This window comes from Amblyomma maculatum, chromosome 5 (genome assembly GCF_055883805.1).
Source record: "Amblyomma maculatum isolate TAMU_Amacu chromosome 5, ASM5588380v1, whole genome shotgun sequence".
Classification (NCBI taxonomy): domain Eukaryota; kingdom Metazoa; phylum Arthropoda; class Arachnida; order Ixodida; family Ixodidae; genus Amblyomma; species Amblyomma maculatum.
In genome coordinates this window covers 162,112,677-162,138,001 of record NC_139348.1, presented here as the reverse complement: position 1 = coordinate 162,138,001, position 25,325 = coordinate 162,112,677, and the positions used below count along the sequence as shown (strand labels likewise).

Here is a 25,325-nt window from a genome sequence, read left to right as displayed (position 1 = left end):
TCCAGTGTGGTAGGAGTTACTGGGCAATGCAGTGGTGTGGATTTACAAGACAGTATAGAATTTGTGACTGTCATGTTTGGTCGATGTTTTTTGGGCTGAGAGGAAGAAAGTGTCAATATTCCCTTGGTAAAGAAGAGGAAGAATAGAAAAAAAGGAAGAAATGATTGGTCACCGCCATGTTTGGACAAGGTTATGGTCTGCGAGGAAGAGTGTGACATTTTCCCCTTGGCAAAGAAGAGGAAGATGAGAAGAAGAAGAAGTTGAGACGTGCCTGAGTGTAGAAGAGGAAGTGTTTTCCGGTTCTTCTTACAGTTGGTAGTGTGCGCGTGTGTTGTGGATCTTCTCCTGTGTTTGTCTTTGTTTGCGCCACATATCTGAATACAATCCCCGGAATGTTCACTAGGCGCCTCTCCAACATGTTTGTTAACATCCGTTCTTACCAAAAGAACAAAACAGCCTGCGTTGTGAGCCCGCCTGTTATCGCCTGGGTTAAAGCCTTCTGTTTATTTCTTCCGATACGTTTTCTCAATTCAGGAGCTTTTCGCCTGAGCCCAATACTCTGTCGCGTAAAATACTCTAGTTGAGACAGCCAAGCACTGCGATATTCGGTCACCAGGTCGATAGTGACAGATACTGCGTTTTTCCTTTCCTATAAACAAGTTTACAAAGAAGGTATCGCGTTTACTCTTTGTTTTTTTTCAGAATCTAGAGCGCTCCCCTAATCTTTATTCAGAGCATGCAAATATTTATATATTCCGAAGGAGATCATCTTCCCTAGTCCGCTGAAAGAAAAAAAGAGGAATAACAGAATGCGCGCTGAAATTGCTTGTTTATTTTCTGTCGCCGATCTTAAACATGAAGTCAGCCTAAGTTTCTTAATTTTACTGTGTAGAATGCAGGCCTTTTCTAAGAATGGAATTGAAAATATGAGCTATCACAGTAACTATCAATTCAGTGACTTAATTAATGGAGTAGTTTGAATCACATACATTTGTAAGGCCTTTACATTGTTTCAATTCGGTGACAAAGCCTCTAATTCTGTAGCCTGGACAAAAAGGCGTGTTTGTTAGAGCTTCATTATTGTCTATACCCCATTCATAGGTGTTCCAACGTATGCATTGTGCTCACTAAACTGACCAGCAAATATCCTCATGATCGATGAGATATACCTACTTATTCTTCCTACCGCGACACATGACGTCATTTATGAGTTTACAATTTACGTGAGAGTATTTCTTTGAAACCTGCAAGAAAATCGCTGCTGATATAAGCTCTTTTAGAGAGTCAAACCTTAGCGTTCAGTTTCTTTTGTGTACGTTTAAATGTAGTCAATGTGTCTGGCGCTCTGAGCGAAAAATAGCGCGGCCCCTGACATGACCGTGTACTAACTAGTGTTGTGTGACCTCAGACTGTCTGGCTCCTTCGAGATGGCAGGGCGTGATCGGAATGCATCCTTCCTCCCAATCTTATACCTCTGTCACACAAACACTTCCGACCCTCAATGAACTCGATCTGGATGGCGGTTTTCAAGAAGGATAGGAGCATCCGGAGCTACACGGGTGTTTTGAATCACCATTAAGACGTTTCCTTCTTGAGCGTTATGTGGCGGCAAGCGTGGAATCGAGACCACAAAAATACCTTAATATACACATGCACAATATTCTAACAATGCTCACTTATGCATTTTAACAAATTTCATTCGATATTCGAGGCTTTATTTCATCCATTCGTTTTACTTTTTGGAGCTCGGTGGTAACGAGGGTGTCGACGCCCGCTCTCGAATAGGCTTGAAACCTCAAGGGCATTTGAAGCTTCGATCTAAGCAAGCTCGGGGTATATTGCACTTTAGGGTTGCTGTGTGGCATCCCCGATCTGCATGAATTTGAATGAAGATCAAGTTCAGTGAGGGCAGAAAGCGTTCATGTGACAAAGGTATTAGACACTCTGCGCCTACGCCAGGCAAGCTCGTTCGTAGTATTATACCGTCGTGTGGGCCAGTTGGTGAGACATCATGGAGAGGGGTGGCGCAAAGGGAGCAAGGACGAGAAGAAAGGAAAACAGATTATTAAGGCGTAACCCTTTAATGGCTCATACTTTCGTGGACAAGATGTGTCCCGCTTTTGCGGTGGCTCTGATTGGCCGTGGCGGGATGACGTCATAGAGGTCTCGACCAATCACAGAATACTACCACAGTATGCGCAAATGCGTGCTTTATATGACCATATGTCCATCAATGATCAATTACTAATTAATAGCTAATAAAAAGATAATTAGTTAATTACAAATTGATACCTAGTAAGTAATTCATTGATTAACTATTTACAGACAAATTATAAATCATTCTCTAATACCTAATTATTTAATTAATTACTATTTAGCGCCAGTTGCGTAGCAGAATGCGGCACTCAGGCTATCGGCATTCACTACTTTACTAGCTAAAGTCCCTCGTAATGTTTTTCCGTCGTTACCTCAAGATGAAATTCACGATGACATAAACGGTGGTAGCTTACGACTATGCGCTAATTATAGTTAGCATATGTTAGATAACACTGAGCTTAATTGTCGTCCCATTGTTTTCTGCGTGCGTAGCTGGACTGAGCCCCGCAGCACTATCCTCATCGTGGGGCGCGAAAAGCTGTTTTGGTTAATGCAAGGCGCTTTCGGCATGTCTCGCGCCAGAAGATGAGATGGTTCCGACTGGAGGCGATGATCGGCCGCATACGTCACAATTAGGGTCCGCACCTTCCTCTCCTTGCAACCTTGGCAAGGCAGAGAGAGAACTTTCAAAAGGACCTCGAGCGAGCGGCGGGGCGGCCCTCTTTCTCAGGGCCCCGCGCAATTCTGGAACATTCACGGGCGGCTGTCTAAAAGCGTCCAGCGTCCTAGGAAAAGCTTCGACAAAGGAAGGCCTCTGGAGGAGCCTTGAAGAGCGGTGATCGACATGAAGCGTGTCAGTTTTCTGTGCATGCGCATCTTTCATAGTTTTGTAACTGAAACTGAAGTGGCTTTCTTGTATTGGGTTTTATCAATGTTTAGGTTTGTTTATTCTCCCGTATGCGTCTTTGTGTCTATTACTTAATTGTCTGCCGCCAAATCGCCCAGCACCTGGAAGAACCGAGGTGCAGAAAAAGAAAATGACTCCTACTGGAAGCTTGTTTTAAAAACAAAACATGTAAACTGAAGGGCGGTAAGAAGACGCTGAATTAATGTGCTTCTCTATACAATATCTGTATTGAAATCACCTCCGAAAATCAGGCTAATATTTGTTGTGCTAGCCTTACCTAAAGATTTGCCAACAAGCCAATGAAGCTTGAGATACTGCCTTTATTCTACGGTATCATTTCGAAGTGTAATTCTAAGGCCGCAAAATCATAATCAAGGGCAGAACTAAAGAATAAGACTGCACTGGAGTTTTAGTTCAGTACACGCAGTTGCACCTCCACGCCGTATTTCTCGCTGACTAATAAAAAAGGTGTTGCACCACTTGAGGGGTATAGTGCATTCATCATCATCATCATCATCACCAGCCTAACTATACCCACTGCAAGGCGAAGGCCTCTCCCATATCTCTCCACTTAACCCGGTTCTGTGCTAGTTGCACCCACTTGACCCCTGCGAACTTCTTAATCTCATCCGCCCACCTAACTTTCTGCCGCCCCCTGCTACGCTTTCCTTCCCTTGGAATCCAGTTTGTTACCCTCAGCGATCATCAGTTATCCTCTCTTCGCACTTCATGTCCCGCCCATGTCCATTTCTTCTTCTTAATTTCCACTAGAATGTCGGTAAGTTGAGTTATTTCTCTGACCTACTGTGCACGCTTCCTATCTCTTAATGTTACCCCTACCATTTTTCGTTCCATAGCCCTCTGGGTTGTCCTCATCAACTTAAGTAGAACTCTCTTGGTTAGCCTCCACATTTCAGCCCCATAGGTGAGTACAGGCAAGATGCAACTGTTGTATAATTTCCTCTTGAGCGATACCGGTAAGCTGCTAGTCATAATCTGCGAGTGCTTGCCAAATGCGCTCCATCCCAATCTTATTCTTCTTGTTATTTCCTTTTCATGGTCCGGATCTGCGGTTACTACATGTCCTAAGTAGACATATTCGCCTACTACTTCCAGTACTTCGCTACCTAGTGTAAACTGCTGTTCCTTCCCGAGGCTGTTGAACATTACCTTAGTCTTCTGCATATTGATAGTGCTTTTCTTTCGCGTTTAAACCATGTCCCGATTAGCGTAGCAACGCTAAAACGAAAACAGAATTGGCTTAGAGGGTTTGGTCTTCATTATTCCCGGAACAAGCTTGAGGCGAAATTAAACTAAGAGATTGCTGTAATGTTGTATGGGGGAGGATAAAGTTAAATCATAATATTCCATTGCGACAGGTAATAAAGACGTATTAATACAAGATACTTAAATTACAGAAATGTCCTCCGAGTGAGCTCGTTGCAACTGAATGCTGAATAGAAGTGCGCTAATAACATATATGTCCGTCAAAGAGCGGCAGTGTTGAATGGCTATACTGTAGCTTCTTAGAGAAGCTCAGGCGAAAGGTAATATCAAGGCAAGCCATTTACCAATGCACAGAGGCGCTCCTGCTCTGAAGTCGCATTCCAAGCCTTGTTCTTTGCACTTCTCTTCTTCCTCTTCGTCGCAGCTGTCACGTCTTTCCTCTGTGCGGGAGAAACGAAAGAAGAGCTATCTACTTAGTTTGGAGGCAATCGGAATGATACCCAGATGTGCCAATTAAAGCTTGTCTTGATGGGCCGGGAAGGCTGTGTGCTACACACTGTGACTTCGTATGGGCAGAGCTGATGCATTGGAGAGCATCAGTACACTCCAGCGTGTGACAGAAGATGGTGTGATGTCGAACTCACTATTGAAATGCGCACCAATTCGCACTTTTGATTAACTAGGTATGCTGAACCATGGGCGGCGCGAGTTGGTTTTGGGACAACACAGATTTCTTCCCAATTTATAAATGTGCGTTCTTCCGGTTTGCGTTGCTCTTTTGGTCTAAATTGGTTGATTATCTGGATTCTAGTTGCTTATTTATTTCTCTCTTCACTTTTATTTCTTTATTCAATATACCTTAAAGGCCCCAGTTCTGACCATAAAGTATGGGGTAACAGCTGTAAAGTTTACAGAATAGAAATAAACATAAAATTTAGACAACGAAATGCAGGCAGTAAAATAAGTAAACTGCTCAAAAATAATCCTAAGGTACTGTTCACAAAATCAAAACTCAACATGTGAAAATGCAGAGCAGGAACCGAAAGAAATCAATCGCAATCCAAGAAATGTGGCTTGAGGGACAGACCGGCTGAACGAATGGCTTCGAAAACGGCGCGCAGGCGCCTTAGGTGTTCTTCGAAAGTGTCGGAAAAAATAACCTTCATCCAGGTACACCGGGCAAGACTACCATTTCAGGTCTTCAAGCACAGTGTCCATCATCCGCTGGAGGGTCGAAGGAGCCGAGCATAGGCCGAAAGGGAGCACCCTGAATTCGTACAAACCATCCGGGGTAACAAAGGCGGTCTTCTCCCGGTCGCGTTCGTCCACCTCTATCTGCCAATAACCACTGCGTAAATCGAGCGATAAAAAGTATTTGGCGTGGCGCAGACGGTCTAGGGAGTCATCAATGCGCGGTAGAGGATAAACGTCTTTTTTAGTAACCTTGTTTAAACGGCGGTAATCAACGTAGAACCGTAGGGTCCTATCTTTCATCGCCACTAGGACAACAGGCGACGCCCATGGACTCGTCGACAGCTGGATCACGTCGTCCTGGAACATTTCCTGAACTTGCCGGTGAATTGCATCCCGCTTCTTTGGAGAGACCCGATAAGGCGACTGAGGTAATGGTCTCTGTTGTCGTAGACTATAATTCGATGCTCTGTGAGCGGTGTCTGTCTAACCCTGGAGGTCGTTGAAAAACAGTCCCGGAACGAGTCGATAATGATCTCTAAGGCAGTATTTTTGATTAGGCCGGAGGTCCGGGTTGACGTCAGTTTTAACTGGAGTAGTCGACGTCTCTAATGAGTCTGTAATTTTGGACAATGTGTACTGCCCTGCGCATTCCGGTAGTTCTTTGAAATACGCAATCGTTGTTTTGCTCGCCAAACATTGTGGTTCGCAACTGACGTTCGTCACCAAAAGCTCGGCTCGCCTGTCTTTCAGTTCAATAAGTCCTCGAGCTACACAGACTTGTCGACCCAGAAAGGGCGACATGTTGGCTTCGGCGATGCCACGAGTTCCGGGGCTGCTATCGCACTCTACAGTCACAAACATGCTGTATCTTGATGACATCACAACGTGATCGTCACAGACTCGCATCTTCGGTATGTGTTGCTGGGGTTAGGCGTAAAGAGTGCGGTGGGCGGCAAACGACACGATTAGATCCTTAAAGTCGATCACAGCGCCATACTCCTGGAGGAAATCCAAACCAAGTATCAGGTCTTTGGAGTACTCGGAGAGGACAGCGAAGCAGCCGGGGAAAGTACGCCTCGGATCTGTATTAGCGAGGTACAGACACCAATCGGTGTCACCATATGGCCTCCAGCTGTCCGGATCTGCGCCCCCCCCCCGCCCACCCAGTCCAAGGCGTCAAAAGAGTCGTGGCTAGCCGGCTGCTCATTGGAGAGAAATCAGCGCCGGTATCCACGAGTGCATTCACGTTACGGTTGCCGGCGGTTACTGTAATTTCGGCGGAAACCAATTTTTCGCACCTCGTCGGGTCGAGTCGTCGTCTGTCGGCACGTCGAGGTAAATCGTCGGGTGGAGGTTCTTGACTCTGTACAGCTGCGGCGGCCCTACCCCCGGAGGACGCCGTCTTTAGTTTTCCCGCCGTGGGGACGTGCCTCTGAACTGGCCAGAGGTTGACGGGCGGTTGCGAGAAGAGAACCTTCTTGGAGACGGGGATCGGGACTGGTTTTTGGAGACGGGGACTGGCGTAGTTGTGCAGTCGGAGGCTGCACGTTAGCGGCCAAGCAGTGCTCGACCTCCTACGGTCGCTCACCGTAGGCGGTCGAGGTGCGTCGGGAGAAAAACCCCTGAGTTCCATCTGGTGGTAGGGCAGTCGCGCCGAACGTGGCCGGTTTACCCGCAGTGGTAGCACAATGGCCGGTTATTTCGCGTTCGCCACACGTGTGCCTTACGGATGGCGGGCCTGAATTTCTGTTGTTGGACGGGCACATCTGGAACTTGGTACTGCACAAGAGGTAAAGTAGCAACAGGAGGAATGGCTTGTGGCACAGGCGCATGTTTTCGTGATACCTCGCTGTAAGTCATTATGTAGGGCTCCGGTTGCGGGGCTACTGGAGGTGGCTGCACCACTCGCCGGATTTCATTCCGGACCACGTCCGCTACTGCAGCGACACCTGCCTGGGGAGCTTCGAAGCGTAGTTTCTGGAGCTCTTCACGCACAATGTTCCGCACAAATTCTCGAAGTTCCTCAGCGGGCAGCGACGTAGGCGGGCAGTGATGGGCGGTTGCTACAGAAGCACGTCGGCCGTTCTACGCGCTCCGCTCTCGCAAGAAGCGGTCCATACCCGTTGCCTCTTTCGTAAATTTCACCACAGTTTTCGGAGGGTTGCGGACAAGTCCGGCAAACAACTGTTTCTTTACACCCCGCATTAGGTGGCGCACCTTCTTAGCCCCGGGCATAGCTGGATCAGCCCGATCGAAGAGTCGCGTCATGTCTTCAATAAACATTGCAACACTTTAATTTGGCTGCTGCAATCTTGAGTGCAGGGCGAGCTCGGCTCTCTCTTTCCTCTCTTCGGTACGAAATGTCGTCAACAACTCTTGGCGAAAAGCTTCCCAGGTGGTAAAAGAACTTCGTGATTCTCGTACCACGTTTTGGCCGAATCCAGCAATGCGAAGTAGACGTTTTGTAGCTTGCGCTCACCGTCCCACTGGCTGAAGCCCGCTACACGAGCAAAACTGGCCAACCAGTCTTCAGCGTCCTCGAACCTATCGCCATGGAACGAAGGTGGTGAGCGAGGTGTGTGTAGGACAAACAGCGGCACCGCTCCAGCCTGCTGAGGAGGATGGCTACCCCAGGTAGACGTCATGGCTCTTCGGGGTGTTCTCACGCCGCTGAAATCAGGCTGTAGGCCTCGCAGACGACGACTCGCCTTGTGGACAGGTGTTGTGTCCACTCGGAACTGGCTTCAAAGGTGCCTTCGAAGTCAACGAACATAAGACGATACCCGGCGGCTCCACCAAATGTCACCGTCAAACAGTCAGAAGGTTAGAAGGTGGGTTTATTCACAGTGACGCGGCAAGGCTGGAGGGAGCTCGAGAGAGGAAGACAAAGAATGCCGGGGTCACAGCGTGGATAAGGCCAGCTAAAACGTCGGTAATCCAGTATGGCCGCATGACGGTGCCACAAGAGTGATTAGGAATGCGGCAATATGCTATGCGTGAAGCAAAGGAAGCAGAGGAACGCGAGATTAGAAGAGTAGTACGTGAGAAGGAAGAATTGAACGAGAGCAGCAGTTTTTGCTGTAGAAATAGCAGCAGTTGATCGGAGAACGCGAGGGAAGCACGGATGACGATCGATGCTGCGAGGTAGGAATAGGAGCGCCTAGATCGGCGAGAGTTCGTCCAAGTAAGCTGATTGCTCCTTTTGATGACAAAAGAGATGACTTGGACACATATCTGCAACAAATTGAGCGTATCTTTATGACAAGGTTGGGAGCACTGTGAATGGGCAACAGCAAATTATGTCAAATACAGAAAAGAGTTTTGAAGGCGTCCGTGACAAACTGGTGACAGAGCAGTTCCTAGTAGGCTGCAGTCCAAACCTAGCGTTATTCCTGAAAGAAAGAAATCTGTGTTCATTAGAAGAGGTTGCCGAGAATGCAGACCAGTTTCTCGAAGCTGAACGTCTCAGGAATACGAGTAAGGGGAAGGAAGAAAATTAGAAGGTTTCAAAATTAGGTTCAGAAAAACGAAGACCCTCTGGCGAGGTGTTTAAGGCGCCAATCAGATGTTTCCTCTGTAGCAGAGTGAGACACCGTGCAGCTGACGGTAGATCAAGCAGTGCGGCCCTGAGGACGCAGGTCATGTGTCGAGGGTGCAACAGGAGAGGACATACTGCGGAAGAATGCCAATATGGAACGCAGGACCGAGCTGCATGTGTTGTTGATTTAAAAAAAAGAGCTCATTACACCAGCCAAAGTGCCACAGCTCAAAGAGGAGCAAACGCCACTGGACAATGAAGTGGAGAGTGGAACGCCCAAGTCGAAATCAGCAATACCAGTGGTGGTTGGACAAATAGGGGACCGTCATATATTGGCACTTAGAGACAGTGGAGCCAATACAGTTTTGGTTCGGAGAAGCCTAGTGAGGGATAGACCTAATAGGGGAAGCGTCCGCTGCCACCCTGGTGGACAGCACGGTTAGGTACCTGCCGGAAGCCAGGATTCTAGTGTCGACACCCTATTATACCGTAGAGCTATTGGCAAAATGCGTAGAGCAACCAATCTACGATCTCATCTTGGGAAAAATTCTGGGTGCCAGAAGCGTCAGTGACCATGATCCTGAGTGGAGGGTGATTGATGTTGGGAAGCACCAAAACGAGGAAAGGCGCACGACTGGCTAACAAGGGGATGATGCAGTCAGTTTCTCGTTGGCAGTAGAGACGCGAGCGCAAGAGACAGCCAGAGCGACGCGGCAGCCGCTCTCTACTCCCGTTGCGATTTCTCTGAAAGTAACACCGGGAGAAATGGCAATTAAGTAAAGAGAAGATTTCAGCTTGCAAGCCTGCTTCGAGAAAGTAGGAGAAATGCAGAAAAGGAGACGGAGTCATACTCCGTTCAGTTTCAATTGGTATACCGTCTTCTCCACAGGAAATGCATATTTAGCTCAGGAAGGCAGGTCCAACAACTTGTGTTACCGAAAGATTGGCGAGAGACGTTTTACGCTTAGGACACGACACCACCATGGCCGGACACCAGGGGGTTCAGAAGACGATGTCCAGAATCACCGAGGAGTTCTTTTGGCCAATCGTCCAAAGCGACGTTAAACGCTTTGTTAGGTCATGCGACGTTTGCCAACGCACAATCCCAAAGGGCAGAGACAACATTGGCGCAGATTTCATGTATAGAACCGAACAGGCTTAGTTAGATTTGTTTTTGGCGGGCTTGTTTCTCGGTTTGTTGATGTGTGTTTATACAATCAAATGTGTTGTGCGCGTTAGCATGTTTATTAAGGACAATGTACGGACAATGTACGGACAACGACAGCGTTGTGACAGTGTTTTATGAAGACAATTTTGGTGTGTTGTGGCAGTGGGGGGATAGTGTTGTGATAGCGATGCTCCTACCACTGTAGATGAACGTTGGGCACTCCCCAAGCTTGGCCCGCTGACTGTGCCCCAGTGTGTTGTTCTTCACGGCCGTGACTGCGGCCCGAGCTAGCGTCGTTTCTGTCTTCTTTGAGAGCACAGCCCGAGCTCCGTGAGAGCCCTACAAAATGGCGCACCAACGCGGCGCCCCACTAACAGTCGAGGTAGGGAGGCCAGCCCACAAAGAATGGTGGCATTCCACGCAGTGTGTAATCCGAAGGCGGCTGGGAGATCCTGGCCAGTATGCGAAACCTAGCCCAATGGCAGAGGCTTCTAACTGCGTTACGATACGCTTCGAGTGAAATCGCGTATGCGGTCCACCGAACAAGTCATTCCTTACGATCTCCTGAGCTATTCGTCAAGCTACTGCCAGTCACCAACGCTACCCTTTACACCAGCTCGGGAAGCCGGCCCGTTAGTCCAGCTCAAGGTAAAGTACCCACTGGCTCAAAACTGCGCAGTCTGTACAGCGGAGAATGCAGGTGAGAGCGCTGGCGAAGCGCGCCGAGCACAGGTTCAAAGTTCAGCGGCTCAGGCGAGTCGAGAGCGCATTTGATTGAATTGGCGTCGCATGGATATGCGGTGAGGTCACTCGCATTGGGCAGGTCAGTTCACAAGCAGCCAGATGCCGCTCCGAAAGGGAGTGGGAATTATGGTCGCAGGTGCGGTGTTACTAGGAGCGGTGGTACATCAAATTTGTGGAAAGAGGTCACATCGGGGAGCGCCCTGTTGCGGAAGCCTCTACAGCACGTGCATCTCGTACGAGTGTCACGGGTTAGTTGGGATTGTAAGGGGTTAGTAGGAATGCTCTTTCTATCGTAAGAAGATCGCAAGTCTTATTGAGGAGACATCACTCCGCGACAATTCAGGTCAAATTGCGCTGGCAAGCCTCTTGTATTGTGGTCGGCGTTGATTAACTCTAGTGTAGCTGGTATTGCTACGAGCGAGTTAGAGACTTCCTGCTGTTCTACGATTAACTCTGCTACAATGCGTGCTAGGCAGTGACGCCTGAGGGCTGCGAAGCCGTTATTCTGCATAAAAGTGAGCGCCGAGATCGAAATATAAAGCCGCTCTAGGGCGAATATGCGAGATTGCATAAATACTGGAATGTGCACTGGCATGCAATTTCCTTAGTTATGCCCATGAACACAAAAGCGAACCGCAGCCGCGGTAAGAACACTGCAAGTCCGATGGCTAGCTATGACTACGCACTCAGCGACGTGACCGAGACGGGTCCTGCGCCCAGATGGGTGGGACCTTTAGAGGTTGCTGAGATTGTTTCGCGGCTACAAGCTGAAAGGTCCGAGGTAGGGCAGGATCGGCGGACCCATTCCAACAGTACTTTCGAGTGAACGTTACTGCAGAAACGGACACTGCACGCGCTGAACAGCGCGTAGGCAAGCGAATCCCACAGCGGCCTCTACGAGCACCGCTGCAACTCCCGAAGCCAACGCACTCGCTTCGACAACGGGAAAAGGCTACGCAGTGCAATCTCCGCTAACTGTGGCGGAGATTGCACTGCGAAATTGCTAAACCAGCAAAATCGCTAAAGGATCCTCAAAAGCGGTGCATGTGAGGCCACGCGCACAGCTACTCCGTGGGCATGGCTACAACACTCTCAGTCAGCGCGATCTCTGAAAGAAGGGGCTGCTTCGAGTCTGAGATCACCCACAGAGCAGCGTCGGCGGCGTCGGCTGCCTGTGCAGCTTGAGCTGACGACGGACAAACGGTAGACGCGCTAATTCGCACGTGAGCGGATATAAGGTAAGACAGCAATTTCCGCGATGTTACAGTGCGGAAGGTAAGCGAAGTCGCCGAACGTCAACCGCAATGGCACGAGAGGTCTCGTGTGAAGTTATCCGGCATGTGTCGATACACAAGCCGCCGACGCTCCTTTATACGAAGCCTGTGCCGAACACGTTCAGAGTGACATCTGAGCCTGCCGACTGGCCTTAATTACGATACCGGCACTCCGGGCACACGTACGGGCCACGCCGTTTGCGTTCAGGCGACGAGAGCGGCGAAGGTGACGTTTAGACAGCACGCCCCGTGCTGCGCCAGCATACAAAAGATTATTAAAGAAGCTCTCATTCGAGCTCAAACGAATAACGAACGGGAGGGTGAGGACATACCAGTGCACTCTGAGCTCTCCCGCAGCAGTCTGCGATTTCCTAGACTCGAGCACGCCGGTTCAACCCTGGCTGGAGAACCCGGTCCGTGTAGATACGCAGGCCGGCATGGTTCCTGTACATGGAGCTCTGCAGGACGCCTGGTGCATGGAGGGATGGGGTTTGCTGCCCTGATTTAAGACCTGCTGGGTGTCGGCACATCTGGGGGAGAGCAGCGCATGGTGGGCGCACCGGCGGCCCATGACCGGGCTGCGGACCAGCGTACTGCGCCCCCTCGTCCTCCCCCGTGACGGCAGCGGCGGGGATTTCAGCAGCGCGGTGTCCGATGTACAGCCTGCAAGCGGAGACGGTCCAACGGGGGGGGGGGGGGGGGGGGGCGTCATCGCTTTGGCCGCGCCTGAGGCAGAGCCTACCAACCCGAGTCCCAACGTCTGTCCCGCTGCATGGACCTGCTGATAGACCAGCCGTGCGACTCCAAAAAGGTAGTGGTGGTAGTGGTTTATTATTCAATAGGCAAAAATGACAGAAAAGAGTTTCCGGCCGCGGCAACTGCTATCTTAAACCGGAAGCACCTGAACGGCAGCCGGCGGGAAAGAAAAGGGAATAGGGAGAGGATATCCAGGGGAAATACAGAGGGTAGCGATAGGAAGAAAGGACAGGGAGCTTTGTACATTATTTACAAAATACAAAGAAGACAACAGCTCGCGTCACTCGCGCCCAAGTGTCCGAGCACCGTCCACAAATACCTGCGCGCGAGCGGCCACTGCAATTGTTTACAATATAGTTATATTGGTGTATTTGCATAGCCGCGCGCACGTAGCGTCCTATCGCAGACATAGCTCGCGACACAATGGACAAGCTGCCGGTGGGGGGCGCCCGGCAGCATACGTCCAGGTAACGCACACGGAGCGTTCGGGCGACGCACGCACTACCTAGCGAAGCGCAAACGGGACTTCATGCCCGCCTGCTCGATGAACGCACAGAGGCTCACTATTATCCTGTAACGGGTTCGCGCACTGCCTCGCGGCCATCGGAGCGTCACGATGCTGTTCGGAATGATTACGAGCGTCCTATAAGCCGCAAGCATCTCGCGACGTGGCTCTACGGATGCGGTACAGTGAAGCAGGATGCGCTCCAATGTCTCCACTGCACCGCAATCACCACACACGTCGCTCGACGAAAGTCCGTGACGCACCCGTCTTACACCGGGTCACACGCAGCCGACGCGCACTCGGACGATCATTGCCCGCTGAAGGCGTGACAATGGACGCGTGCCGACTACAGAAAATGCGCTTGCGCTCTCCTCGCGCGATGCATGGGTCCGGGTGTTGCTGACGGAGGTGATCATAGTTCACCGCTCGCACGTCCTCCAGAGCGAGAGATTCGCCGCTGGGAGGAAGCTAATGTACGGCGGTGACGAGCTCGCCGGCTTGCTCATTGCCGTGTATACACTGCGCGCGAATTCTGTACTTGAAACGGTAGAGGTCACAATTAAGGGAGGAAGGGTGTGGGAATTAACATTCCCCTCGCTCGCGCTACGAGGCGAACCACCCTATTTCTCCCTTTGTCTCTTTCACGGGGAGCCCTCATTTTTCTCCTCCTGGGTTCCTTTCCCGTAGCTGGGGAGGAGAGGGCGGGGGTGAGACAATTGGCGTTGCGCACCGGGCGGCCCCTCCTTTCCCCTCCCCTCTCAACTGGATGGACGGCATCTGCATCTGAGAGACGACGCCGCGACGCCGAAGCGCGCGGATGCTGCTACGACCGAGGGTGAATGTTGGGCACTTCCAATAAACAGCTTGCCCCGCTGGATGTGCCTTGGCGTGTCGTTCTTCGCGGCCGCGGCCGTGGCTCGAGCTAGCGGCATTTCTCTCCGGTCTGAGAGCAGAGCCCGAGCCCCGCGAGAACCCCCCACAACATTCGCCTTTAATCTTGTATGCCTACCTAATTCCTGCATGGTATCCTCACATTTACTGATGTAAGCACCAGTACGTGTTTTTAAAACGAATTAGAGAGTTAAAAATCATATCGCATTCAGTAGGTGCACCCACAAACCATTCGCTTTCATGCTCAGAGGTTAACGTGTCGCAAGCCTAAGATCGTCGGTTCGAGTCCCACCAAGGTTTACTCAATATTCGTTTTACCTTCCGTACTTTCCTTTCGTTGCAGGAACCTTTCTGACAATACTTCAATTCTATCATTCATTCACCTCATTCTAAATTTTATTAAATCTTTACATAGGTCGAGATTTTTCATTCACGGTCTTCCACGCCGGATGCGGCGGCGGGGAGACCGCATTTTCTGTCTACGGTATCCTTAGACACCACTTCCTTTATACATGTAACCAATGTTATAAGTGCGCATGGAATGAAAAGAGAGAAACCAGTTGTCGCTCGCTGTAAAGTAGGACATCAGTTTATGATCTCAGACTGCGAACACTGGTTGCCTCAAAACTGCCCTTGCTTCATCGATCACAACATGGTTACTCAGACAGCATGCGATGACTGATGGTGACGAGATACGTGGGTTCGCCATTGACACTGTTGCCGTTGCTACGCAAGGCTTCGCGGCGGAAATGTAACAAGTGGCACTGAACAAAGTTGCAGCCTTTCCAAGTGATATGGTGAAGCTACCAAGATGCAGACAATAGAGGAAAAAGACACAGTTCTTACCCAGGCACAGAGCAGATCCACCGATGAACTCGCATTCCTTTCCTAGTTCCTTGCACTTTCGCCTTTCTGCGTCATTGCATGTTTTACGTGTGTTATCTGTTAAGTAAAATAGAAATACAATAAACACAGTGAAATGATTTCTAACGCTTGAAATAAAAATTAGAGAGCGCAAAAGCGGGGGCAAAGCAAGGCTAAACCTCCCTTCGACGTCTAGTGGCGTCTCGACATCGTGAGGGCGTCGTCGAGTGACACCCGCATGCAGAGTGGCATAAGTTAAGCTGCCGTTCGTTACCTGGAGGAGCGCCAAGCACGCTCTAACTCCACTGCGATTCCAAGCTAAATAGCAATATTTCGGAAATTAAAAACACAGGGCTCCGTGAGCAGTCTTACCAACGCATAGAGCAGCGCCGGCGGAGAAGTCGCATTCCTGGTCTTGATTTCGGCAGATTTCTTCTTCCCGTTCGTTGCACTTTGTGCGATTCCTGTCTGGAGGCCAAAATAAGTTATTTCGTGGTTGTGACTTTACTCTTCAGATTCAGGCATTACTGGCACAAGAGATGAGTTCGAAACTCGTCGCTGTTTTTAATGTTTTGACATGCGCACAAACTGGATTCCAAGGGGAGGAAAGCGTAGCAGGGGGCGACAGAAAATTAGGTGGTTGGATGAGGCTAAGAATTTCGCAGCGGTCAAGTGGATGCAGGTAGCGAAGGACTGCGTTAATTCGAGGAATATGGGAGAGGCCTTCGCCCTGCAGTGGGTACAGGTAGGCTGATGATGATGATGATGATGATGATGATGATGATGCGCATTGGCGTTGGATGACCCTGTCAGTTCTTTAGAGAAAAACTCTAAGGTTAAGAACAATGCTTGCCCTTACCGATGCACACAGCTGCTCCGGCAGAACGGTCGCACTGCTGCGCATTTTGTAGACACATTTCAGCCTCTTCCAAAATGCAAAAGTTTAGCTTCGAATCTGTTTAAAGAAACGACAGAACCTCAGCAATGAAGTTTTGACAGACAGACAGGCAGACAGATCCTGCTAAATCAGTTCTATTGCACTGTCAAATGTTAGGTTTTATTTGCGTGAATGGCCCCCAGGTATTTTAGGATTAGGTGACGCGTGTATTCCACTGTCGGGATATTTTATTTCTTTTGTGCGATGACAGTGCCTGACATACCACGAGATATCTTGCTTTTTCTTGTGCAAAGTTGTAAGGTCCGTGACTTCGGTGCAACACGTGTCATTCTGTCTGCAATCTGATTATCTATCCTGCACCGCCAGTGCACCACGCGCGTGCAGCCTTATTTTGATATTCTGATATTTTAAGTGCATAGTCGCTGGTCACGTATTCTTGGACTGTGCATCTATTTAAGTAATGAGCAGCTACTGCTTCTTTCCGCATTCCTTGACAAAGGCCGGGCCGAATAAATTACCATGTGTCATCTCGTATACGTTAATGCCCTACCGGAACCATTCAAGCTTCTGCATCTATCTATCCATCCATTTATACATCCATATCTCCATCCACATATATATATATATATATATATATATATATATATATATATATATATATATATATATATATATATATACATATATGAATCCGAAAAACCTTGTTACTAAACAGGGAAGGCCAGTAGTTTATGAGAAGCTGCTAGTCCTATATGCCAGAACACACGTATTTGGCACGATGTTGTAGGATGTACCTTTTGCTTATATGGCATAGCAAAAGGGGCCTGAACTACAAATTTTAGAGGACAGTGTTGCCCGCTACAACATACACTTAATAATCTATCGTTTAAATGAGTTGTATATTACCGTTTAGCAGCTAAGCATAGCGAGCTAGACCAGCTCCTGGCTATAAACGGTTCTTACCTGTACAGAGGGGAATCTCCAAAGAGGAATCGCACCTCTTGCCTCTGGTCTCGCATTGAGAAATCTGGTGTATGGAGCAGGTGCTGGGGTGGTGGTCTACGCGTAATAAAGGAAGTCATAAATATCAGCAAAATTTTAGTGCTGGCAACGCTTGGACCAACACGACACCGCGCACATTGTCAGACACGAAACTTGTTTTCTAAAGTACGTATATAAATTAGCTATTGGCAGTCTATTCTGTACTCGCGATCGGCGCATAATGTGATATATATATTTCTGCGAAAGCACTTTTGCCTGTTGCTAAGCCACATCATCAAGCGGCGTGTCTTCGATCTATCAACTGGATTATTCGCGAAAACACTTTTTTCTTTCGCCGGCATCAATGCTTCACGCACAGCTATTCATGGGGGCTCGGTTTTGGGTTTGCAGAATCTTTAATTATGGCATGGTACTAACGGGTATAATTGCATCGATATTTCTGGGCTGTAGAGTGACGTCTTACATATTTCAGGAAGGTTGCTTCAAATCAAGCTATAAGAACATAGACCAATGCCACTAAAACGTAGCGACAAAATCACACTGTCGAGCTCGAAAAAAAAAAGCGACAAAAAGGTAGAGTTGAAGAAAATAAAACAGAGTGTGTTGGGCTCGATTCGTCTAAAATTTGGACAGTTGGCGTTGAATCATGGCGGCCGTTTGCTGCATGACAGATTGACGTGTGCGCCAGCATTTCGTTCGGACAAGTTTTTCGGCCGCTAACACGTGTTCCCGGCGACGGTCCCTTTCTTTGCGGTCCAGACGCCGCCTGCGCACTCCCCTACGGTCGGGAAGCAGTCGATGACCGTTTGTGGCCACGCAACCGCCGAAACCCGCCTTTTAGCGATCAGGAGACACTACTCGCGGACAGAACTGGGAAGGAGGAGGCCCATAAATTAGCAGTCGGCGGAGACGTTTGGACGCTCAAGTTCACGCAAGGCTGACAGCGGACGAGCATAGATCACCTTTGTCGGCTCCGAAGAATTCCCATTCCAAGGAGGGATGATAAATCAATCGACCAGCGTCCCTTATAGTGGGAGGGTTTCGTCAACGAATGTGATTGGTTAATTAGGAAACAGCCAAGTTTTCCCTCGGAATTGTGACCTCATGGAATTCCTCAAGCATTATGATCCTCGATCTTGATCCTGATTCTAACTATGAAAATAAATTGCCTTTCTCCTCTAACTTCGGCTGCAGCTTATTCTGAACTTCGTCGGGGAACCGAGAAACTTCGAACACCATCTCGAGGTACCAACCATCCCATCCCATCTGAGAGTGAGAGACTTAAGCAAGACTCAATTACCCTTACTGCTCATGCCCTACAGTCAACCGCTCGGCCAGCCTACACCATAACGAAAATATGCGCATCGACTGCGTCTACCTGATATTTTTATCAGCCCACATCGCAGAACACACGGGAATTTTGCATTTTGCTGCTAAGGAAATGCAACCGCCGTAGCCGTGATTGGATCCCGCGTGCTTGCGCTCTTAACACAAATAATCATACAAGGGAGTCAAAGGCGGTGAACGACGACTGTTGTTGCGGTGCGCGTCTTTCTCTGCCTCTTTCTTTTCTTTCTTCTCTATTTTCTACTCTGCACGAGGCAGCGGGGGTGGCTCAGCTACAGAGTCAAGAGCAGGCCCGTGCATTTTCTTTTCCTTCTTTCTACAGCCACAGCCACAACAAGGCGGTGCCCCTAATGAACCCCCTATCACAAGCAGGGTGGACTGCCCAAGCCGTAGGGTGGTAGTCTTTTCTTACTAGAAATGCAGAATACCTGTGTTCGGCAGCTGAAGCAGGTTCTGACTTAAAATAATGCGAAGCTCTTAGAGTAGCCGTGATATCAGTGCGATAGCGCTCATACGATCACCACCGACGACCAAGCATCTTATCTGATCTTGTGCCGTCGCTCTGAATGGGTACGCGGCTTCGTGAAGTCACAATCACGTGCCCTCATGAGGTTAATTAAAATTCAGTCACTCGTAGCGGGTCCCACGCGCGTCTCCCCTAAGGCTCTTTCAAGTTCGCCTGCCAGCACAGAGAGTGATGGACCCCAGGACAGACCAGTTACTGACCACGACCTCTTGCCGTGCTTTCACATAAAAAAAATTGCTACAGCTTAGCTAGGCTAAGTCCGGTTATGCGAGCGAAATTGTTGCTATGCTCGTTGCGCTGTGTTGCTTAGGCCAAGTTGGATTCATATAGATAACCTATTTTACAGAGGGGAAGAAAGGTCAGGCATAGTTTTCTGCGGATTAACTTCTCCATGGCTGTCTGCGAACCTCCAGCACACCACAGCCCGTGTGTAACGACATGAAATGTCGAGGGAATTTGAATGCGGAGGTCCCGGTAGGTGAGCGGGATGGGCAGCAGAGGCGGTGTAGGGAAAGTAAGCAGGTTTTGAAAGGCTGCGTGGCCTGTATCAGGTAATGTTGCATATTTGTGGAGGTAAATACCGTTACCAATAAAGTTTGCAGGAGTGTGGGGAAGTATCTTCAGGCGTGCCAAGTAGAAGTTAACGCGGCTGGCTCCGTGCGCCGCACGTACGAAGCATAGCGCCGTCTCCTTCGTGTCACATTTGAGGTCATATTACAGGTGGCGATGACCTTAGAGGAACAAACTTTGCTATCTTCCGAAGAATTCGAGACTCTTGGGTCTCCGCCCGCAGTTAAACGTTCGTGTCGTTGGCTCAGTAAAGCTTTCGCTTTGAAAGGATCGTCAGAAGGAATTGGAACAGGTCGTGTTCGCACCCGATTACAGTGCTTTCGTACAATAACATGCCGTGTGTTCGTACTATTATGCGTTTAGTAACAGTTATAACCTTCGGAAAATTTTCATCAAGCTTTCAATCCCATATAGTTAACCTCGAGATTTTTGTGCCTTGGTCTTAACACTGAGTCCCCTGCCCCACCGGAAGTTGCATTTGCTTGTTAGTCAGGTTAGTAGGGCTATACATTCGCCATTTGACGGGGTGCTTCCTAGATGACGTCACAAATAGGAAAAAAACTCGTAGACTCCGAGATCAAGTGCGCCGCTGCGTCGCAGTTGATCTCGGAGGTTAAATTCCCGCCATTTGACACTGCACCTTCTTGATGGCGCTTCATGTACAGCTGGGACTGCCCACTGAAAGTTTGTGTCGGTGCAGTATCAAGTGCGAAACCAAACAAGGAGAAGAAATGCCGGCGATTGATATCCAATGAACGTTCTTTGAGGCGGGATAGAAAATGCCTATTTTGCCAACAGTAAAGCATTTTGCATATTTAGTCCCAAGACTCTAACCGAGGGCTCGAAAATAATGACCTGCTACTATAGGAACTGCGCTAGACGACATTTCACTCCATTTCTGCTCTTTTATAGAGTGATCCATGTTTACAGTTTAGGCTCAGGACCCGTACGTTATAGAAAGCACAGCACCACAAGAAATAATTATTTGGACCTGCAAGTTTAGCACTCAGTAATTTTTAACTGCCCGCATTCCAGCCTATAACTACACCCATATATTTCTATATATAATAGAGATCGTCACGATCAGTAATAATTACGCTAATGAACCAGCAAACATTACTACCGATGCAAAGAGCAGCACCCGCAGAGAAGTCACAGCCTTTACCCATCTTCTTGCACTCTTCTCTCTCAATCGTATTGCACCTTGTGCGATTTTTATCTGTGGAAAAAAAGGAAGCCAATATAAAAACACTACTAGTAAAGTTATTATATTTCTCGAAACCAAAAAGTTTCGTGTGAAAATGAGCTAGCGCATTTGTATACTTTTGGCATGTATAACAGGTTCAACAGCAAGCACATGATACTCGATGTTGTCGCATGCGCACAACAATCAATAACATAAGCAGACGGGATCATTGTGTTACGAAGTTCATTAAACAGCAACCTTCGCCATCGTCCTTCGTAGGGTTTCCCGTGGCTGCTCAGTTTTGCTTAGGGGCTGATTTTGCGTTCCTTAGTATCTGTAGTCACTCTGTGCAAAACAATAGACGCGAACGTTGTGAAACGTCACTCCACCCGCAAGCTTGGATGCTTGAACGCATGGCTTAACGCCACTGGGACTATAGGTTAGTGCGGCTGCAAGTTGTTATCATAAGAGAGCGCGGGTAGAACGGCCTCGGAACTTGTTGCCAACGCTCCTCGGCAGACGGCGCCCACTTCAAACCTCCTCCTCTTAAAAGGGCCGTTGCAGGGCAGTGAGGTTGATGCGCATGCTGATGGAAGCACATATGTCAGTTCGAATCCCAGTCGCTAAGACTTTTAAACGCGATATGTTATGACACGCAACGTGACTTGAAAAACGGTTGCGCCACAATTTTTTATACGAAAAAGGGCGTCACGTGAAGGTCCGTGAGGGGCCTTTGTGGCTATACCGGCTTGGAAGTATAATGTGGACTCTTGTACCGCGTGGTCTGGGCAATGATACGTTCCTCTGGCTTTTTATGCCGTTTCGGCGCACATGTTTGTGCAATTGACGCGTGAAGTAATAAGCGCGTCTAGGCTGTGCTGGACACTCCGCTAGACATGCGAAAGAGGTATGCTAGCGATAGTAAACATGCATAGAAGCATTTGTTCCCAGACGCCAATCTCAATTGGCTTCAAGTGGTCGGAGAAAAAGCCAATGAAGCGTTCTAAAATACCTCAATGCTGCGCGCGATTCGAGCCACAGCTGGTGCAAAAGGAGTATACTTCCTGATGCCTTAGACAGCTCGGCCACCGCCGCATCGCATCGCACTGATGCGTGCACAGGGAGTCGTTCCTCTATAAACATTAGTTTCCTTCAGTAACCAAATTCGCTTAAGTAGTTGACACCGAAACTAGCGAGTTTCCCGAGGAGGTTATATAGAACTTCTGGAGGTGGCTCGTTAAAGTGAAACCGGCGTCCGCCATCTTGGAAGGGGCAAGAAATACGTATCTCCGAAAGGTCCTTCCATATATAACGCCCCATTTGTGGCTCTATGATATTTTGTACTTGTTTGGATATATTCAAGCTCTTTTGTATTGCTTGGGAAAAAATTTCAATGAAACAATTTTGAAAAAGAAAACGTTAATCCACAGCATTATTGGCTCATGCGTGGCATGTACAGAATATGTATAAAGATGTTTTATAGATTTTGTCGAGTATAATAGCCTGGTGTTATATTGTTGAGTAGCTTACGTCGAGTATAATTGCACTAGACTTATCGTATGTCTTAATTATTGGTTTTTATAGTTCGTAATAAATTCAACATTTGTGCTATATCATCAAGTCATATATTGTTGAATAGTCCGTATCGGGTATGACATATTATCTATAAAATTTTAATGTATTATTTAATTAGGAGATTTAATTACCAACTAAACTATAGGCTATAACATCAAGCCATATATACTTCAAAAGGTCTCTGCGAGTAGAATTTAAAACTAAACGGCAAACTACGCAAATCGATGTAAAACTGGGCTGACGCTGGTATCACTCGGTTGTTAAATAAACTCGCAAAAGGATCGAAACCGTAGGCCTCAATCATTCACAGCAGTAACAAATGCTCCCGGTAGCTTTTGTTTTTCTTTGAGGGGGAGAGGGACCCAATATCAGGTACGTCTCCTCGATTAGTTATAATAATGTGAAGGACGACACAAAGCGATCACTTATTTTCTTTCCTGCAGTTAATTTCTGTACCACCATCAAATTTTTGCAGTTTAAAAATTAATTAAAAAGGCTGTCAGTTTTTCTCACTCGCGGTGCTAGCCAAAAGAGTTTGAAAGATATCGCGCTAGTTCTAGAACTCGAATTGTTAATATGGTATTCAAACGCTATTAATGTTGTCAAAGTAGCAGAATTCTATCGCAGTGTGTTAGTAACGCAGGCGACTAACGTCGCTCAACTCTTTGGAGAGAACATTTTAATGCTCTGAGCGAAGCGTCTGTACCGGAATCCAGATCTAAGGGCATATTTTCGTCCCTAAACAGTGTTCACCAATTTGTGTGCACTAATTTTGAAACTGTTTACGGTACTGCTTGCTTTTTGCCCCTTGCAACATGGCCGCCACTGGCTCAGCCAGCTTCAGCCGCCCGCATTAGAGTCCATATGGGACTTCCACTCCATAAGTTCTGGATAACCACCTTGGTTTCCTATCCCTGGGCGGAACCCCAAGCGGGTGGGTGCCCATTGCTCCAGTCTCCCTCACTAGGTGAGAGATTTCCGATGGCGCATTGAGTGTGGCGTCCTCTCAACAAAAGACAGGCTTCACACCTCAGTCGTAGTTCCTCATAAGCCCTGCATCTACCGTGGTCAGGTTCAGCGTCAAGCTCGTTGCCTTGAAGACTGCGTCATGGCTCAGACATATCATTGCATCGCGACCAATTTCCATTCCGGTTTCGTGCGAAAGATGGTCACACGGAGCGTTCGAATAACATTTTGTGAAGTTCATAAGCTTGATCCTTTGACACAATAGGAATGCGGTAGTATATCTGCGGCAGCCAGTAGGCTCATGTTCCTTACGTTAGTGAGCCCCTTATACGGGGCTACCTGATGGCCAGCTGTTTGTTCATGGGGAACAAAAATTCCTTGTCGACGCGCCACATTCAGAATGTGAATCTTGGCACCAAATCATTGTTTTAATAAGCACGTTTTTTGTGGAAGTTAGTTGCACTAGTTTCTTGTCTTAGAGTCGCCAACCTGAAGCTCGCCTATGTATACATGTGAGCCCAAATGACCGCTGACTGCTTGGCAATAAATGTGCTAGGTGGCCGGAGCTACCGAAGGAATCTGTTGCACTTGCATTAGTAATGTACAACGTGTGGCCAGATAACTCACTGGACAATATTGTCACGTAGTGGTGACAAGGCTGTAGACACCAAAAGAAGACACAGGCTTGATGGTACTGAAATTAACTCTTTATTGGGCTGACTTACGCTCGCAAAAGAACTCGGCTACGGCGATAGCAACAAACGTGCTCGGCGATCGTCGAACAAAGAATGCCCGTCGCACTCATCAGCGCTCAATTTAAAGGCTGCTTAGAGAAATTTAGATAACGTCACAAACTGCTAATAGTACAACCTGGAACATTATAGAAACATACGCGAGTGATCGGGATCTTCGAGATAGATATCGTCGCATCATGCGCGACAACGAAATTGATAAAGGTGCTTCTCGCGACATCGAGCCTTAACAAACAAAGACTACAGAACACTGATACGCGATCCAGAATCAGAGAGATAAGGCCGCGTGCCGGCGGCTGCCAAAAAACAACAAATACAGTTTTGTAGGTTTCGCGGCAATGTTAAGGCGAAAGCCATGACACGCCAGCGTGTCCCTGCGTTAGCAAGGAGCGTCTGCGAGAAGTGTCCCAATTCGTCACGAGATTCCGTGTGATACCGCGGGATTCTACTAGCCAATCAGCCTGATGACATGATCAGAAAAATAAAAATCCTGTCTCCACCGTGAATCAACCCTCTCTCTCGCAGACCGTTTTAACCAACTTCACTGAGCCCGGGATCATGAAACGCACATGGGGAGGATGGTGCCCCTAAATAGGGTCCTGGTACTCCCCTGATGGGGCTGGGACAGGTGGTCACTGCCGCTTGCGGCGGGGGCTAGCCAGCCACAAAATTTTTATCTGTTGTAGGCCGTCATTGCACCCGGCACCGTTTCGGTGGTGGACGACGGCTGTTGTTGCGGCGGGAGTTTTTCTCTCCCTCTTTCTTTTTTTTCTTCTCTATTTTCTCTTCTGTCTGCACGAGGCAGCGGGGGTGGCTCAGCTACAGAGCCAGTAGCAGGCCCGTTCATTTTCTTTTCCTTCTTTTTATAGCCACAATAACAACAACAACGCACATCATAATTCTCCTTGTCTACCGTAAGGATAATAGTAGCTGGATTCCGCAAGTGACATATACTAGAAGCCCCATTTGAACTACAAATCTTGTCACTCGAAATTAGTTAAAAGCGGGATAGTAACTGGATGTATGAGTATGGCGTTAAAAAAGTCTTGCTGTCCCAAAGTGGCAGCGTTTGGGCGAGTTGGTTAGACATGTTAAACCTGGAAAGCGCATAAAAAACAACGGACAACAGCAAGAGACAGACAAACGAGCGCTGTGTCTGTCTCTTGCTGTTGTCCGTTGTTTTTTATGCGCTTTCCAGGTTTAACATGTCCCAAAGTGATCAATAGCCTCACAGCCCTGGTACACCGCTGTAGACAGGCTGGTTTTCCGACTCTGTTCTTGTTTGTTGTGCAGGAAAGATCCTCAAAAAACTGAAACCCTCTGAAAGTGCACCACCCA

The 25,325-nt window shown here is 48.3% G+C and overlaps 1 protein-coding gene across 1 annotated transcript in view; it reads right to left on the bottom strand.

Moving 5' to 3' along the window:
* LOC146190161 (uncharacterized) overlaps positions 1-6,331 on the bottom strand; it is a 195,215-nt gene extending 188,884 nt beyond the window's left edge. Inside the window, exon 1 of the mRNA XM_084605427.1 lies at positions 6,140-6,331. Within this exon, the coding sequence (XP_084461553.1) occupies positions 6,140-6,331 (192 nt within the window). The remainder of the gene's footprint in view (positions 1-6,139) is intronic.
* Between the last annotated feature and the right edge of the window lie 18,994 nt (positions 6,332-25,325).